This window comes from Gopherus evgoodei, chromosome 5 (genome assembly GCF_007399415.2).
Source record: "Gopherus evgoodei ecotype Sinaloan lineage chromosome 5, rGopEvg1_v1.p, whole genome shotgun sequence".
In the NCBI taxonomy this organism is placed as follows: domain Eukaryota; kingdom Metazoa; phylum Chordata; order Testudines; family Testudinidae; genus Gopherus; species Gopherus evgoodei.
Window position 1 is genome coordinate 112,443,285 of NC_044326.1, and position 18,093 is coordinate 112,461,377.

An 18,093-nucleotide genomic window follows, 5' to 3' on the forward strand; every position below is an offset into this window, starting at 1 on the left:
CCCCACCCTGACCCACTTGAGCTAAATAAATGCCTAGTATAAGAGACTATGAGTGATGGCAGGTAGTGCCCCTCCCTGGTGCTGAAATTTAATAAAAGTTACTGCCTGCCACTTAATGATATGCATGTCTCTGTCCTCATTTTGCCACTGTGTCCACATCAAACTTTCAGTGTCAGAAGTAAAGTTCTTCCGTATGCAACTTTCACTGTGTCAGCAACAATTTAGGAACACCCTATTAGAATTACTCTCTCTTCCTTTTTTCTCCTCTTTGGCTTCATTACACAGCATTTACAAGAACCCTTAGCACTTACATCTGGAATAAAACCAATTTCATTGAGATGGTTACTCAGCTCTGGGTCATGGAATGCAATCATCTGGGAGAACACTGTCAGGTATTCTGAAATGACAACGATGTTAAAGATTATTGCCAAAAAAAGAGAACAACACACAACTGCACACTTAACTCACACACAAGGAATACATGTACCTGGAACAGTATTAATTATGAAACCTGCACTTTTCTTTATACATGCAACACCATTTTAACTATTATATTATCCATTAGGATTAAATACATTTTTAAAAAGCTATTTTAAGTTTTTTCTCCTCTGTTTATACCATGTGCATCTTCAACAGTACACAGCTTCTATCGCTTTTACTCTCAGGGTTGGTCTAACACTAGGAACTTATGCTGTTATAACTATGTCGCTCGAGGTACGGAAAATCCATACCCTGAGTGATATAGTTATGCCGACCTAACCCCCAGTGTAGACAGCGCTATGTTGACAGGACCACCTTCTCCTGTCAACATAGCTACCATCTCGTGAGTTCTACACATCAAGCTGAAAAGGACAGTTTAACCCAATTGCCTTAATCATCATTCACATTTAATTTTGGAGGAGCCAAAATGGAAGTTAATCCCCTTAAAGGCTTCTCTCCACTTACTCTCCCTTGCACACAATTTCATTTGCCTTCTATCTGCAAGTGGAGCCTCTCTTAAAATCAGAATCAAGAGACTTTATCCCCGCAGTTTCAAGACAGGTTGCATTTCTCTTTCCCTTCCACAAAGTTCTCAAATTTCCAAACAGTGCTGCTGCCTGGCACTGCATAACCCTGCCCCTATGGCAGAGATTTCCAGGTCCCTCCATCAAAGGCTCTGCTAAGGCAGCATCTTCATGCCAAGGAGTCATAGCCAGACACCCTTTAATAATAGCTTCTTAACTGAATGGTCAGTAAGTGCTGCTACAGTGCCTCAGAAAGTCTCCAAACTGCTCCCTCCTTAATTTGCAAGCATTCCGTTCACAAATACTGGAATCAGGTCTTGTCTTTTGTCTTGAGTTATCTTCATTCAGTCAACACCCTGACTTAGCCTAGCCCCAGTGAGAGTTCTCACACTGCAAATCAACCCTTGATCTGCACAATGGATCAGCTGCACGGAATGATTGGAATAGCAATATATGGCTTGATTTCACTGATCAAAAAAAGGTGTGTTTTACTCGTGGATAATTAATGCGCATCAGCTATCCCACTGTAAAACATAGTGAATACAAGGCACTTTGGTTTTTACTGTGAAGTAAACTAGATGAGGTTAATCACGTCGGGGTGGGCACGGGAGGGGTGGAGACATAATGCTGACCTCACCGATCTACCTCATCATGAAAATTTTTATTAAAGCTAATGTTTAAAATCAAATTTACACAAGTTAAGAGGGAAGGTACATCTGGGGTCAGGCTTGAGTTATGAGGGGTTACAAGGTTCACAAGATGCATACATAGTATATAACCAGCACAGATCCAGATTGGGGTGCAGGAGATTTTTAAAACATCTGTGGACAAGTGGCCTGGGGGACGCCACCCATAGAATGTATTTAGAGTCCAAATCAGTATTGGTGTAGTGAATAAGTACACGGGTGGGGTGCATCCCTTGGTTTGTCAGGGAAGGAAGGAAGTGGGTTATTGCCCACTCGATTACTCAACCTGGTACTGACGGTGTCCTGTGATGTGTTCCATGTAGATGTCTCTGGACCACCTGATGGTGTCGGACACCATGAGCTGTCTTGCGAGCCAGGCGTAGCACCGACCAACTCTGCACACTCTCAGCACCGGCTCGTTGTGAGGGTCCCATGTGCCCAGAGCTCCTACAATCAAGGTGTGAATTTGGACCTCAGAGCCCTGGGCACAAGTCCCCTGTCTCCACTTAGGATTTTGCAACAAGATAACAATCATGTGTTTGTTATCTGGCCATAAAAATCACACCTTTTTAAGCAGTGAAAACTAAGACAGCGTAGCTGCATCCTCACTGCTTTACTAGCTTCAGTGACAGATTCACTCAAGTTTGAACTCTCATTCTGACAGAACAGCTTGCTAAAGTTTAAAGTACCACTTAACTCAAGCTAGAGATTTTTATGCATGAACAGGAGTCATGTTAGGGACAACACTCAAGTTACATCTTGAGCTAATACTGCAGTGAAGACAAGCCCCCCAGTCTCATTGTATGCATGTATTATCCAAACAAGGTGGTTGGACAAACCATGCTTAATTTAGTTTTCCCCACATTCAGTGCTCACACGAGTTAATAAAATACCCAGCAACCACGGGTAAGGTACAGGGCTTTTATACACTTCCAGTACTGCAGTAGCACAGCTGCACCCTCTGCGCTTCTGTATCGCTTAGTGAAGATACTACCTATGTCGACGGGAGAGCTTCTCCCTGTTGACATAGCTCTGTCTACATCAGGGGTTAGGTTGGTATAATAATGTCACTCAGGGGTGTGGATAACGTAGTTATACTGACATAAGCTGGTAGTGCAGACCTAGCCATATAAGCCAGTAACCACATACATTCAGATATGCGCTGATGAAAACAGATTCACAATTAACTTCCCTAAAGCACATTTCCTTTTAAACAAGGAATTTGTGCCTATGGTGGTTCTGCACAGATACACTATAGTTTATTAAATATCATTTTTATTTGTATAGCCAGACTCAAAATAATTATTGTGTGGGATTACATGATTAATGAAGGATCTATTGAAGAGACACAATCCTTCATGAAACCATATAATTTAGGTCTTAACAAATACAGTTGCTGGAATTTTATGATATGAATTATTCTTTGTCATAATTTGATATTCTATAGCTATAAACCTTTAATTGCTCTTACATCTTACTTCATATGGGGAAATGCATCTGATAAATCTGACAAACTATGATTTAACTGCTTAGGGCAGACACAGAAATGAGATATGCTGCACCTTTCTGCACTAGGAAAGATTTTTATTCCATTAAGGGGTGAAGTGCTAAAATTATAGTGATGTAATCAGACATGATCCATCCTGCCATGTTCCTCACATTGTTTCCAGGGAATAGGAAAAAGCTCACCAAACTAAACAAACCATCACAAAACCTTCCTTTAGAACTGAATTAATATGTTGACGTTGAACGCCACCAGCTAGAAACTAACAAATCAGAACACACCCACAGTCCAGCTAGTCCAATTTCCCCATACCAGATGCTGCAGTGCAAGATGTAAAGACCACATAATACATTTACTTATGCAATATCCTACCATGTTCCTATCCCCATCTGGTAATTTTTTCAGGCCTGGACACATGAAGATCAAGAACTCTCATTATATCCTAGTTAGCAACACTACAAATGATATTCTTCTACATATCACTGTCTCAACTTTTAAAAAAAATCTCACCAAGCTACTGGCCTTAAAAAAGCCTAAAGCAGTTAATTCCACAGGCAAATTATTTATTGTATAAAATAACAGTTGATTTTATTCTTTAAAAATATGCTCCTTTAGTTTAATCAAGTGCCCCTTTGCCTTTATATTATGACAGAGTGCAAACAGAATATCTCCTGACTGGCCTTCTCCATGCCATTCATTATTTCATGTGTCCCGGTCACCCCTCCCCTCTCACTTATCTCTATTCCAAACTATGCAGTCCTAATCTTTTAGCCTCTCCTCATATTACTGTCTACCCCAATCTTAATGTCTAATCATTTTTGTTGACCGTCTGAGAACTTTCTTATGTCTTTTTGGACATGAAGGGAGAAGACATACAGGGAAAGTATTGTAATAACGTTTATTTGTGGATTATAAGTGCATGTGGTGCATTTCAGCAAGATCTATTATTTGTTATATAGGTACAAATCGTAGTAACCAATGAGAAAAAGTGAGAAGCTATCCATCATGTTTAACAAAATCTACCTTTTTAGCATTAATTTTCCATCTCTACTCCCCCCTGCTAGATAAATAAATAAATAAATAAAAAAGCAAGAGAGAGTTCAGAAGTATTTTCCTGTATGCTCAAACTAACGTTTCTGCGGAATAATGTTCTGTTCCTTTTCATACAGCTGCCAACTTGACTCCCAAGACAAAAAACATTGTTAGGTCAACAGAGACCATGCCCTAACCAAGCTATTAAGACACACTTCTGACTCATGAATCTATGGCTACACTTGCAGCTGTAGAGTGATTTAAGTTAAACCAGCCTTCGTAGAGTACACTAGGGAAAGCGCTCCAGTCTGTCCACACTGAGAGCTGCAAGCGCACTGGCGTGGTTACATTTGTAGCACTTGAAGCTGCATTGGGAGCGGTGCATTATGGGCAGCTATCTGAGCATTCAAGAGGCTGCAATGTGCTTTTCAAAAGTGGGGTGTGTGGAGTGTGACAGGGAGTGTGGGGGGAGAGAGAGTGGGTTTTTGGGGTGCTGAGAGTGTGTCAGCACTCTATCTTGTCAGTTCAGATCCCCCACCCTGCTCCACCTCTCTCTCACTCACTCAAAGCAAACAGTAGCTGTCTGGTTTTTTTCCTTGAGCAGTCCGCACTCCAAATGGAGCCCCCCCGCCTCTATCTCACTCACTCAAAGGGAAACAGTAGCTGTCTGTTTTTTTCTCAGACCAGATAAGCAGCCTGTCTCAGAACCAAAGCTTTGAGAGGGCACTTCCACCTCCCAAGTTCACAACAAAGACAAGAGAGACCACTTCAGTTAAGAGGATCACGGGATGCTTCTGGAGGTCAATCAGTGCATAATAACGTTACTCCTCATTTACACTGGAGCTGCAGCAATTCACCCAATACGCAACAGCTCTTAATCCTCTCAGGGAGGTGGACTACCAAGACCGCTCTAGCCAGGGAATCAGAGCGCTCTCCATGCCTTGCCAGTGTGGAAGAGGAGTAAGGTAGAGCACTCTGGGAGGCTTTATTGCGCTATCAAGTGCAAGTGTAGCCAAGCCTTTACAAACAGCACAAGTTAAATCATTCAAATTAGAATAATGCTTGTCAGAATTGCTGTCAAGTGGGCATTTAAGGGCTAGTGATGGGGAAAAGGATGACAAGGGGGACATCAGAGTGGGGATTGAAGTAAAGATCCTCTATGCTTTAAATTTGTTATTCAAATAGGATGACTTCAGCAAATCTTCTCTGGGAGGCTTCCCAATCCTCCCAAATTTCTTCTCCACTTTGTCTCCATGTTAAAAGGAACTGAGACCCCACCCCTCCACCTAATTACTTATAGGACTATTGAGGCCAAAAAATAACATCCAGGAGCTATGAAGCAGTTTCCTCAGGGCTCCGGAAGACTTGTCCTCAGCTCAGCAATACAACTGATCTACCAACTGGTCTATGTTGAAAAGTGACAACCGCATAGCTAGTTCTCTCAAGAGTATGAAAAAAATCTACAACCTTGACAGATATAGGCCATGGCTACACTACAGCTTAAGTCGAAATAAGTGATATCATTCAGTGGTGTGAATTAGCCATTTATTAACATATGCCAATTTAAGTGCCAGTGTGCATGACGCTATGCTGGCAGGACAGCTTCTCCTGCTGACAGCTACCACTGCTCATGGGCTCTGGAGTAATTAAGCTGACAGGAGAGCTCACTCCTGTCGGTGCACAGTGGCTATACTAGATTGACATTAGATGCAGCTGTGCTGCTGGAAGCTCTCTAGTGTAGCTACAGCCACAGTTAAGCCAACATAACTTCCAGAGGAGACAGGACTCGGTCAACAGAAGAATTCTTCCATACACCTGGGCCACCACCTTTCAGGAAGGTGGATTATCTACAGTGAGGGGATGATCCCTCCCGTCGTAGCAAGTGTCTTCCCTGAAGCACTGCAGCTGTGCCACCACAGCACTTTAAGTGTAGGCATACGGCACTCCCCTCATACTCTCGACCCTCTACTGAAGTAAATGTATTCTCTAAACACACTGGTATCTACTGCTCCTTTCGCCTTCTGCTCTGAAGCAGAATGGCATTCTGCAATAAAGTGGCTTTGGATTGCCTCAATGATAGAACGCCATGACAGGAAGTGCAGAGGGATTCTAGGATTCTGATTTCATTACATTGATTGGTTTCTGCTTAAAACTGCTTCAGAGAGCAGCAAGCATTTTTTTTGCTGCTGCTGCTTCTGTTTGTTGGTTAGTTTTTCATCTTCACATGCTTCCCTACTTATTTTTGTTTGGGTTTTGCCATTGCGCCTTCACTTGAAGGTATAAATAGGTATTTCTATAATGCTGAAAGGTTATGCTTCTACTTCTGTCAATTAAAAAGCCACTAAAGAAAAAACAAATTTACTGAAAACACAGCATTAATAACTACTCCGTGAACTCTCTTATTAGAAGAAAAGGGAAAATGAACACCAACCTACCTTGAATGACATGAGAATTATCCTTCAAAAAGAAGTTATACAGGTACTTGGGAATAAAAGCAGACATGCAGGCATAGGCAAGAGCTAAAAGAGAATTAGCACAAGCAACATTAGCTAGGAAGGTAGAGCGTACAATAAACATCTTTACACTAGAAAACATTCATTACTGAAGTAGTATTTATACCTGATGTTATCAGTCTGTATACATAGTAACTAACAGCGTAAAATGCATGAAAAAACACTTTTTCTTTAAAAAAATATATTTTAAAGCTACTCAAGAAATATCCTATTGCTACTGATTATGCAATGAACAATTGCAATACAACTGATCTGCTAACTGGTCTATGTCTACGGGAGCTGGTCTATGTTGAAAAGTTACACAATCCAAACAAATTCAGTTTTCCCATGTATTGATTTTGAGGTTAAGTACAAAAATTTGGGACTTTCAGATCAGTAGTGTTCCCATATCAATTACTGTAATATAGGCATTAACCTTGTCCAAGTTCCAAAACCTGAGGGACCACATCTGTCTACCTAAAGTCTGCTTGTAGTTGCAATACAGTTTTTTAAAAGAATTCTTTAGGAATGAAGGATAATCTTGTGGCTATGGCGCTGAGCTGAAACTCAAGAGATCAGAATTCAATTACAGTCTGCCACCGACTTCTTGACACTGGACAAGACACTTCATCTCAGATTTTTTCTACCTCTTCTAATTATAATTTTGATCGTTAGACTGTTTCTACTGTATAGAAATTCTTATTCCACCCTCACCACCCTAGTACCTGAGTGCCTTCCAAAAGCACAATAAGTGATGTGACTAACATCTGCCCTGTGTGGTTTGGTCTCCCTCGCTCTCTCTAGTACATACAGCATCTAGCAAAATGGGATTCTGATCTAGATTGTGGTCTCAAGCCTTACTAGAACACAAACAACTGCCACAACAAATCTTTACTACCAATCCTAAACTGTTTATTTTTACTATGCACTGATAAAAATTGCTCTTGATTGGTTTCTTATGTCCTATCAACGGCAAATAAAAGACTAAGTATGTGTAATTGTACTGCTGTCTGCAAATGACAGGAAAGGTTACAACTTTTAAACTAGCAGGATATGAGAGACAGCTTTGGAATGCTGCAGTGACGTAAGAATCCAGGGGCTGGGATGGTCCACTAAGCCCCTCAAGATTGTGAACCACCAAGACAAAGGGTGTTTTGCCTGGACTGAGACTAAGTTATCTGGTTTTCATGTAGGATCTTACTTGAGCTAAGGACTTGGAAAGCTAGAATCAAGAGAGTAGAAACCAGGCTCCACTACACAACATTCACAGAAAAAGAGGCATGTATATATGTATATTACGGAAGTGCTACTGGCAGGTCTATGGGTAAAAACAAATTTTGTACCTAAAGTAGGGATTCAACCACTTTGTTACCTGAAGGATACAGTGTATTCTCCCCAAAATTTCAGCATTTTGTCTTTCAGTACAGAAAAGACAGTTACTTACCTGTACAGAAACTATTGTTCAAGATACGGGTGCAGATATGTATTTCCCTTAGGTGTATGCGCACGCAGTGCACCAAAGTCAGAGAACTTTGCGTAGAAGTACCATCGGAGTGGTGCTTACACCTTCTGGACACTTCTCTCCACCCTCTCCTGGCTAATTAACGGCTAAGCCCCAAACCCCCTCAGTTCCTTCACACAGAACATCAGAGTTGAGATTTTGATTCAGAGGGGAGAGAAGGAGGGCCATGGAATACATGCCTGCACCTGCATTTCGAAGAACAGTTACTGGACAGGTAGGTCTTTTCTTCTTCGAGTTGTTGCAGATGTGTATTCCACTCAGATGACTCACAAGCAGTATCAGAAGGAGTACTTGTTATTCCCTCAGTCGTCTAGTCTGTCTATTAGTTCAGAGAGTCCACTTAATGGCAATTTTGGTTTTTCAGCTCTGGTCCAAAGGAAATCTGTTATCTTGAACTCTATGGTAGGCAGATATTGAGAAGGATTATTTATCTCTTTCCACCAGTAAAGGAAATAATTCTCAGTGGGACCTTAACACTCAATTGACTGTCCTTATGGATCCACCATTGGAGCACTTGGTAACTTGTTTTCTCTCTCTCCTGTGCCAAAAGGCATCATTCCTGTGGCTACAACTTCTGTAAGAAGAGTTAGTGAGCTGCAGGCCCTAACAGTGAACCTTCTGAATACCCTTCAGGCCTCATCCTAAGTTTTTGTCTAAGGGTGTTTCACATTTTCATCTTAAGTAGGCAATTATTAACCTGTATATTTTCCCAAGCCTCATACAAATGTAGGCGCAGCATCTTCATTCCTTTGATATGAGGGGGTGCTTGGCATTTGACTTGGAAAGAATGAAGTCATTTATTTCATTTTCCCCACTGTGTCCCTAAGAGCATCTCTGTGCCACAATGTAAGAGGCTTATTTGTATCTAGCAGTGAGTTTCAGCTGGCCTGACCAGCTCAGTGTACCCCAACTCACTGTTATTCTAATCTGTGTCTAAAAGGTGTCATGTACAATGTCATTGGAAAATCAATAATTCACTGATCATTAATAGGCTTGTGTGATGTTTGTACGTTCAACCTACAGAAGATTATACAGTAGTTAAAATATGTTTAAACCAAGCATTAAATAGTCTTTTTCAAGACAAAGGAATCCAGTAATTGAGCAAGTTGTGACCAAAAGACAAAGAAAAGCATATTTGCATGCCATGCAAACAAAGCTATCAGGAAAGCAAGTGGGGAAAAATTGATCACTTAACAGTCTTGACAGGGGATTGGAGAGTGCACCGCCAGGAACCCTTCCTGCCTCTTGAAGCAGGGCCAATGAATTCTGAGAGAGAAGATTTTCAACAGATTACAGGATGACAAAGAGAGGGATAGAGAACCCCTAAGTTATCCTTCACTTGAAGAGACCAGGAAAACCACACCTTACGCTCTGTGGGCAAACTAGCTAAGAGCTAGTCAGACATTGCTGGAAAAGGAAGATTGTTAAGGAAGCAACCTTGAACAAAGACTATACTTGTTAAGTTAGTTATTTTGTTTGTTTGTAACCTTTTCTATCGTTATCCCTTATATTTGAACTCACTTAAAATCTCTTTTTGATTGAATAAACCTGTTTTACTTTTTATTTAAACCAAACCAGTGCTTTGATTGATTTGAAGTGTTGTTATCTCCAGTCAAGCAGCCGTTTGTCTCTTTAAAGGAGCAGCAAACTTAAAATCAGCTGTGTACGGACAGTGATATGGCTGTGCATTGCAGCGACATCCCTGAGGAACTCAGGCGCTGGAGCTGACTGTTACCTACTAGGCAAGGTTGGGGCTGGGAGAGCCCTGAGAAGTTTGCTGGCAAGGTGAAGAAGGTGGTGTGCCAGGGAGTTGGCACAGCCTAGCTACAGCAAAGCTCCTACCACTTCCTGAGGCTGAGAGGAGTAACTGTGTCTCATAGCTCTGCGTATCTCCAGCAGCTTGTCACGCTCATCTTTTTGTTTCCTTTGTGGATTAAATGAAGGGTAAAGTGGTCTCCTTGCAAACAATTTCCAGGTGGATAACATCCTATATTCCAGCGGCTTATGGGACAGTTAAGAATTGGCCTCCACGGAGGTTAAGACAGGGGTGGGCAAACTTTACCCGAGGGCCACATCTGATGGTGGAAATTGTATGGTGGGCCATGAATGTTCCTTCCTGCTGCCTAACAGTGAAGGATACATGTCAGAAAAATAGATGTGAGCAATATTGCTGAAGTTGCTCTTGCCCTCCATAATGATGTCTCTTTGTGGCTAGGGTATAAAACCCAATGAATGTAAACTAAATCCTTTACGCTCGGACAGAATTCTGTAACCATGAAGCCCTTCTTACAGTCACAGCTGATGCCTTAATTCTGGAGAAAGCGTCTGACATGATCAGAGCCAGATGCAACAACATTTTGATCACCAGGTGGCCCCCCTGCAATAAATGCATTAAAAACTCTTCCTTGCAGAATTTCATTAACTCGTGTGCAAATTTGGACACAGTATCTCAATGGACAAAGTCATATTTAGATAACAGTGCCTGCTGATTTGCAATACGCATCTGTAATGATGAAGTAGAGTAATTTTTTCTCCCCATCAAGTCCAGCCTCTTAGACTCTTTGTCCTTAGGCATGGACTTGCATCTCCTCAGCTGTAATCTGTTGTTCACTGCTGTCACAATGAGAGAGTTTGGGAATGAATGAGAATACAAACACTCAAAGCCCTTCATAGGAACATAATACAATTTCTCAGAATGCTTTGTGGTAGGTGGGATATTCCAAGCTTCATATAAATCGGTAAAGCCATCTTCCCTGGAGTTAAGGACTCGAAAATATCTAGCAATTTATGCACATTCTCCTGCACAAACTCAGCTTGAATACACAAGGCAGAAGCCATAGGCTTCAAGAGGTCCTGGCATAGCATCTTCAGGGACAAGAGAAGAAGAGTCTAGTACCATGGAGTCAAGAGGTAAGGAAGAAGAAAGGATGAATGGAGGTTCCTGAGGGAGAACTTTGTTCCTGTATGACAGGATTGGGCTGGAGCAGCTCAGGAGGAATGACCTCAGACCGTGTCTGAAATAGAGGTGGCTAAGGAAGACAGACTGCAGCCAGGATTGGTGACCTTGCCCCAGAACGGGTCGAAGAACGGGATCTTGCAGACTGAGGAATGTCCCAAAAATTCAAAGAAGGCCAATGAGAATAAGGGTAAGACATTTGTAGTCACTAGGTAACTAGACCAGGAGTGTCTACCCCTGCTGCAGGAAAGGTGCAGCTTTAGTAAAATAGTGATCTGAGCATTGCTTGCAAGGTAGGGAGATGAGGAAGATGACTCTGAACTTGATCTCGATATGTGCTTGAAGTCAGACAATGCTAACAGATGAACCACCCCTAACGGAGCAAGCAAATGACCAGCCTTGTCCAAAAACTATTATAGAGATAGAATTGATATTGAGGCTAGATGAGAAGTTGATGCCTTCAGTACTGAAAGAAGCATCACACTTCCACTCAGTACCAGAGCAAACAATAATGCCGGAGCAGAGGCTGGTACCAATCCCAAAACAGTGTTGGTGCCAAGATAGGGGTCCAGCAGTGCAGACACTGAGTGCCAAAAAGGAGGCTGACCCCAAGTCTGCACTAAGATTTATGTGTTGTAGAAGATGTTGCTGATGAATGAGACACAATTCTGTGACCAAACCAGACAGCATCGAGGACACAGCAGAAAAAGCAGTGGCAGCCATGGCAGGTGAATGCTCCTGAATTATTGGAGAAACAGGAACAGAGAGACAGAGCAAGTCTGATGCCACCTGGTATGCCAATGGAGTGGTGAACCACGGTCAGTGGGAGCTGCGATCGGCCTAACCTGCAGACGCAGCAGGTAAACCGGCCCAGTCCACCAGGGGGCTTACCCTGGTGGGCTGTGTACCAAAGGTTGTCGATCCCTGTATTAGGGGAAAAGTGACCTCAAGCCTGGAGGAATGTCTCAGGTTGGTTCGAAGGGTTCTGTGGGACTGGATAAAGTGACCAGTGCTGAAGCAGGTCTATGGCCTGCTCCACGAGGTGCTGCTTAACGAGCCCCTCACCACTTGCATTCTCTTATTTAAATGACTTGCAGACGGAGCACCTTTCATTAATGTGTCCCTCTCCTAGGCACAGTGAGCACACATGGTGGACAATGTTTAAAACCTGGTGAGGGCATCCCACCAGGCTAAAGACTGCTGCTAACTACTACTAATGAAAAACCTAAGGTGGTACTAAACCTAAGCTGCTAACTAACTATGTACAGAAAATTCCAGAAATGCTGGACAGAAAGAAAGGTGAGGTAAATACCACACAGAATGCTCTGACTCAAACGTGGAGCGTGAAAAGGAACAGAGGGAAGTCGGAGTGGCACCAATCTTAAACCGCCAGGGGAGGGACTAAGGGGCCAGAAGGCACAAGAGGCAGCCCTATGAGTACTGCTAGACAAAGTTCTCTGACTTTGGTCACTGGGAGTGCACACACTTGAGTGGAATACACATCTGCAACCACTTGAAGAAGAATAAAATGTTCTCAGTATCTGCAAGTGAATCTGGTAATTAGTTTGAGAGTTAAAATTAAAAAATAAATCCTTCAAGAAAATGTAGCAGTGGGCGGCAGACCATTTGTTCCAAACAATTTTAGTAATAGAACTGAAGTTTCAAACTTCCCTTGTAGTTAAAACTCACTGAAATCTTGTTTATACCCTGTTTGTGATATATAAAGCACGTGTACATACTGTATGCGTAGGCACACGAGGCGGATGGAGATATGGTTTTATTCTAGAGAAGGTACTCACCTTCATTGTTAAAATTCAAGTACAGAAATGGTGCACAAAGTGAATCAAGACCTGAGGGAAGAAAAAATGTAAAGAAACTATGAAAAGCTGCTCTTTCACTATCATAACACAATATAAATGCATTCATTTAGCAGAGGACTTGCATATTTAAGATGCATTAAGACACCTGTAATGTTACCCTTATTTTTTCTTTGTATAGTACATTATGAAAACTGCAGGCAAATAAAAATATTTTAAAATCTAGAAGTACAACACTAAGTAGATTATTTGGACTTTTTCCAGCCTTGTCACATTTTTCAGAAATGCTCCAGCAAGTTACTCCCCAAAAAATCTACCTTATTAACTATTCAGTGCAGTTTTAACTTTGCACTCAGAAGCATTAGCCAACAGAACATTTTAAAAACAAAAGTGGATGAAGTTTAAGGAATGCTAAAATGCAAGACAAAAGATCAATTTTTATAAAACATAATTAGGGCAAATGTACATTACAAATAGAATGGAAAGTATAAGAACGCTAAATTTTCAGTAAGCCACAGATATATTCTCCAGACATTTCTACACTGACTGCTGCAAATGAACAATTGAATCCAAGTTTAAATTCTCCTGAACAAAAAAAAAAAAAAAAAGAGAAACAGCAGAGAAAAGAAATGTGTGTGTTTGATTTTGATCTACTTAGGAAGTGTCTATATATTTTAAAGTAAATCTTCCCTTTTGTACAGATTTCCAACTGAATGGTTAAACTTACTAAGATGTTGAACGCACCTTGCCAGTACACAAGATCAGGATGAGAAACTACCCAGGCCTTCAATACCCGTCTAAACTTTGCATGACCCTCTGGCGATGACAGCAGCTCGTCATACTGATGACAACGAGGAATATCAACCTCAATCTGCAATACAGACAAGCATTAAAAAAAAAAGAGAACATGGATATTAGAGGTGGCACCACAGAAATCCCATAATGTTGAAAGAACTGGAATGCAGCCAATGCATTTAGGTCAGACCACCAACATAACCCATTTTCTTCCTCACCTTTAAAAACAGAACTGGGGAAAAAGGGAGCATTCCATGAGCTGCACACACAGATTAAAAATACAAAATAATTCTTTTGAAATACAGCCCCTCCCCATAAAAATAAAAAAGAGCATTTTTTGTTGTACTGATTTCTAGCTCAACTCTCAAATTGCATCTCTCAGGATGCTCATAGACTCATAGACTCCAGGACTGGAAAGGACCTCGAGAGGTCATCGAGTCCAGTCCCCTGCCCTCATGGCAGGACCAAATATTGTCTAGACCATCCCTAACAGACATTTATCTAACCTACTCTTAAATATCTCCAGAGATGGAGATTTCACAGCTTCCCTAGGCAATCTATTCCAGTGTTTAACTACCCTGACAGTTAGGAACTTTTTCCTAATGTCCAACCTAAATCTCCCTTGCTGCAGTTTAAGCCCATTGCTTCTTGTTCTATCATTGGAGGCTAAGGTGAACAAGCTTTCTCCCTCCTCCTGATGACACCCTTTTAGATACCTGAAAGCTGCTATCACGTCCCCTCTCAGTCTTCTCTTTTCCAAACTAAACAAACCCAATTCCTTCAGCCTTCCTTCATAGGTCATGTTCTCAAGACCTTTAATCATTCTTGTTGCTCTTCTCTGGACCCTCTCCAATTTCTCCACATCTTTCTTGAAATGCAGTGCCCAGAACTGGACACAATACTCCAGCTGAGGCCTGACCAGCGCAGAGTAAAGTGGAAGAATGACTTCTCGTGTCTTGTTTACAACACAGCTGTTAATGCATCCCAGAATCACGTTTGCTTTTTTTGCAACAGTATCACACTGTTGACTCATATTAAGCTTGTGGTCTACTATGACCCCTAGATCTCTTTCTGCCATACTCCTTTCTAGACAGTCTCTTCCCATTCTGTATGTGTGAAACTGATTGTTCCTTCCTAGGTGGAGCACTTTGCATTTATCTTTATTGAACTTCATCCTGTTTACCTCAGACCATGCTAATGTCACTTTGTTCTTTATTATAAGAAAAGGCCCAATTCGATGAAAAAAAATTCTTGGGCAAGTTGAAAAGCCATTTGGTAGGACTTTAGCCATTTACCATTTGACAGGACTTCTTGGAGAACCTAAACTAAACAGGAACCCATTTCCGCCAAGTACTCCATGCCTTCAGCATCAGTTGAAGCTGATGGGATTTGGGGATGATGTGTGTCTTTCAGAATCTAATTCCAAGGTGCATAATAAGTATTGAGGGGAGAGGGACTTCTTTTTTTAAATGTTTGCTAGGTTGTTTATGACATCTTTACCTTTGGTTGCTTCAAAATATTGTTTTTGACTCAAATACAAGATTTCATTTTATGTATTTGTTAAATTTGTGTTACTATTGTTCGGTTTTGGTGGCCCTCCAATTTGCTTTCTGCTGAACAAGCATATTACAAAACTGGGAGAAAAAACTTTAACATTAAATAACAATCAGCAGCATCAGCTGCAGTAAAACAGTTGACTTACAGTTAACAGGAGGAAAACACCTTTGACATCTTAAGTGACAGTACATGAAACTAAAAAGGAATCTTACTTGTCTATCTGTAGGAATTGGAGTGTCCTTATCAATGGCATCATATTTTGTTTGAATGGCACCCTAAAGTGTAAGAAGAACACGTTAAATAAACAAAAAGCCCTTAGAATATACAGAACTATAGAAATGTAGGACTAGAAGGGACCTTAAGAGGTCTTCTAGCCCAGACCCCTGCATTCACAGCAGGTCTAAGTATTATCTAGATCATCCTGACAGGTGTTTGTAATCCAAAGATGGAGATTTCACAACTTCCTGAGGCAATTTATTCCAGTGCTTAACCAGCCTGACAATTAGGAACATTTTGTTAATGTGCAACCTAAATCTCCCATGCTTCTTGTCCTATTCTCATAGGTTAAAGAGAACAAGTTTTCTCCCTCTTCCTTGTAACAACCTTTTATGTACTATGTATGTATGTATGTATTATGACCACCCATCAGTCTTTTCTTTTCCAGACCAAACAAACCTATTTTTTCCAATATTCCATCATACATCATGTTTTCTACACTTTTAATCATTTTTGTTGCTCTTCTCTGGACTTTCTCCAATTTGTCCATATGTTTCCTCAAATGTGACACCTAGAACTGGACACAATACTCCAGCTGAGGCCTAATCAGCGCGGAGTACAGCAGAATTACTGCTCGTGTCTTCTTTACAACACTTCCTTACAACACTCCAGAATGATGTTTGCTTTTTTTACACTGTTGTCTCATATTTAGCTTGTGACCCATTATGACCCCTAGATCACTCTCTGTAGTACTCCTTTCTAAGTAGTCATTTTCCCATTTTGTATGTGTGCAACTGATTGTTACTTCCTAAGTGGAGTACTTCGCATTTGTTCTTACTGAATTTCATCCTATTTACTTCAGACCATTTCTTCAGTTTGCCCAGATCAGTTTAAATTTTAACCCTATCTGTCAAAGCATTTGCAACCCCTCCAAGCTTGGTATCATCCGCAAACTTTATAAAAGTACTCTCTATGCCATTCTCTAAATCACTGATGAAGATATTGAACAGAACTGGACTCAGAACTGGTCCATGCGGGACCCCATTCGATATGCCCTTCCAGCTTGATTGTTAGCCACTGATTACACTCTGGGAATGGTTTTCCATGTAGTTATGCACTCACCTTATAGTAGTTGATTCAAGATTGTATTTCTCTTGTTTATTCATGCGAGACAATATCAAAAGCATTACTAAAGTCACGATAAATCTCATCTACCACTTCCCCCCCATCCACAAGGCTTGTTACCCTGTCAAAGAAAGCTACCAGGTTGGTTTGACACAACTTGTTCATGACAAATCCATGATGACTGTTACTTATCACCTTATCATGTAGGTGTTTGCAAATTGATTGCTTAACTTTTTGCTCCATTATCTTTCGGGGTACTGAAGTTAAGAAGTTACAGATCTGTAATTCCCCAGGTTGTCCTCATTCCCCTTTTTATAGATTGGCACTATACTTCCCTTTTCGGAATCTATCCTGTCTTCCATGATTTTTCAAAGATAATTGCTAATGGTTCAGATATCTCCTCTCTCAGCTCCTTGAGTATTCTAGGATGTATTTCATCAGGCCCTGGTGACTTGAAGACATCTGACTTGTCTAGGTAATTTCTAACTTCTTCTTTCCCTATTTTAGCCTTTGATTCTACCTCATTTTCACTGTCATTCATTAAGTTAGATGTCCAAATGCTACCAAAATTTTTGGTGAAAACAAACAAAAAAAAAGTCATTTAGCACTTCTGCCACTTCCACATTGTGTTATTGTTCCCCCTCCCAACCCTCAATGAATAACAGACCTACCCTATCCTTGGTCTTCCGCTTGCTTCTAATGTCTTTGTAGAAAGTTTTCTTGTTACCCTTTATATCTCTACTGGTTTAATCTCATTCTGTGCCTTTCTAATTTTGTCCCTACATACCTGTGTTATTATTTGCTTATAAAAGCAGCAAAGAATCCTGTGGCACCTTATAGACTAACAGACGTTTTGGAGCATGAGCTTTCGTGGGTGAATACCCACTTCCTCAGATGCATGTCAGAAGTGGGTATTCACCCACGAAAGCTCATGCTCCAAAACGTCTGTTAGTCTATAAGGTGCCACAGGATTCTTTGCTGCTTTTACAGATCCAGACTAACACGGCTACCCTCTGATATTTGCTTATATTCACTCTTTGTAATTTGACCTATTTTCCACTTTTTTGTAGGACTCTTTTTTTAGTTTCAGATCATTAAAGATCTCCTGGTTAAGCCAGCGTGGTCCCTTGCCATATTTCCTATCTTACACAGTGGGATAGTTTGCTTTTGTACACTTAATAACGTCTCTTTGAAAAACTGCCAACTCTCAAACTGTTTTTCCCCTGGAACTTGCTTCCCATGGGATCTTATCTTACCTTAAAAGAGCAACGGCCCTAATATATCTGGACTGTTCAGAAGAGGTTTGCACAGTGCAAAACGTGTTTTTTGGGGAAAATCCAGGACTGGGAGTACAGTGGGGTCACCCTGCAAGTAATAATCAAGACTG

The 18,093-nt window shown here is 41.1% G+C and overlaps 1 protein-coding gene across 2 annotated transcripts in view; it reads right to left on the bottom strand.

Annotated features, from left to right (window-relative positions):
* Positions 1 to 18,093, bottom strand: part of TBCK (TBC1 domain containing kinase) — a 185,875-nt gene that overhangs the window by 98,643 nt on the left and 69,139 nt on the right. Inside the window, exons 16-20 of one of the 2 annotated variants that reach the window (XM_030564511.1) lie at positions 15,578 to 15,640; positions 13,758 to 13,884; positions 12,996 to 13,046; positions 6,662 to 6,745; positions 312 to 397 (exon numbers count right to left, since the gene is read on the bottom strand). In XM_030564511.1, coding sequence (XP_030420371.1) covers positions 312 to 397; positions 6,662 to 6,745; positions 12,996 to 13,046; positions 13,758 to 13,884; positions 15,578 to 15,640 — 411 coding nt within the window. The remainder of the gene's footprint in view (positions 1 to 311; positions 398 to 6,661; positions 6,746 to 12,995; positions 13,047 to 13,757; positions 13,885 to 15,577; positions 15,641 to 18,093) is intronic. The other variant, XM_030564512.1, reaches the window with a different exon arrangement.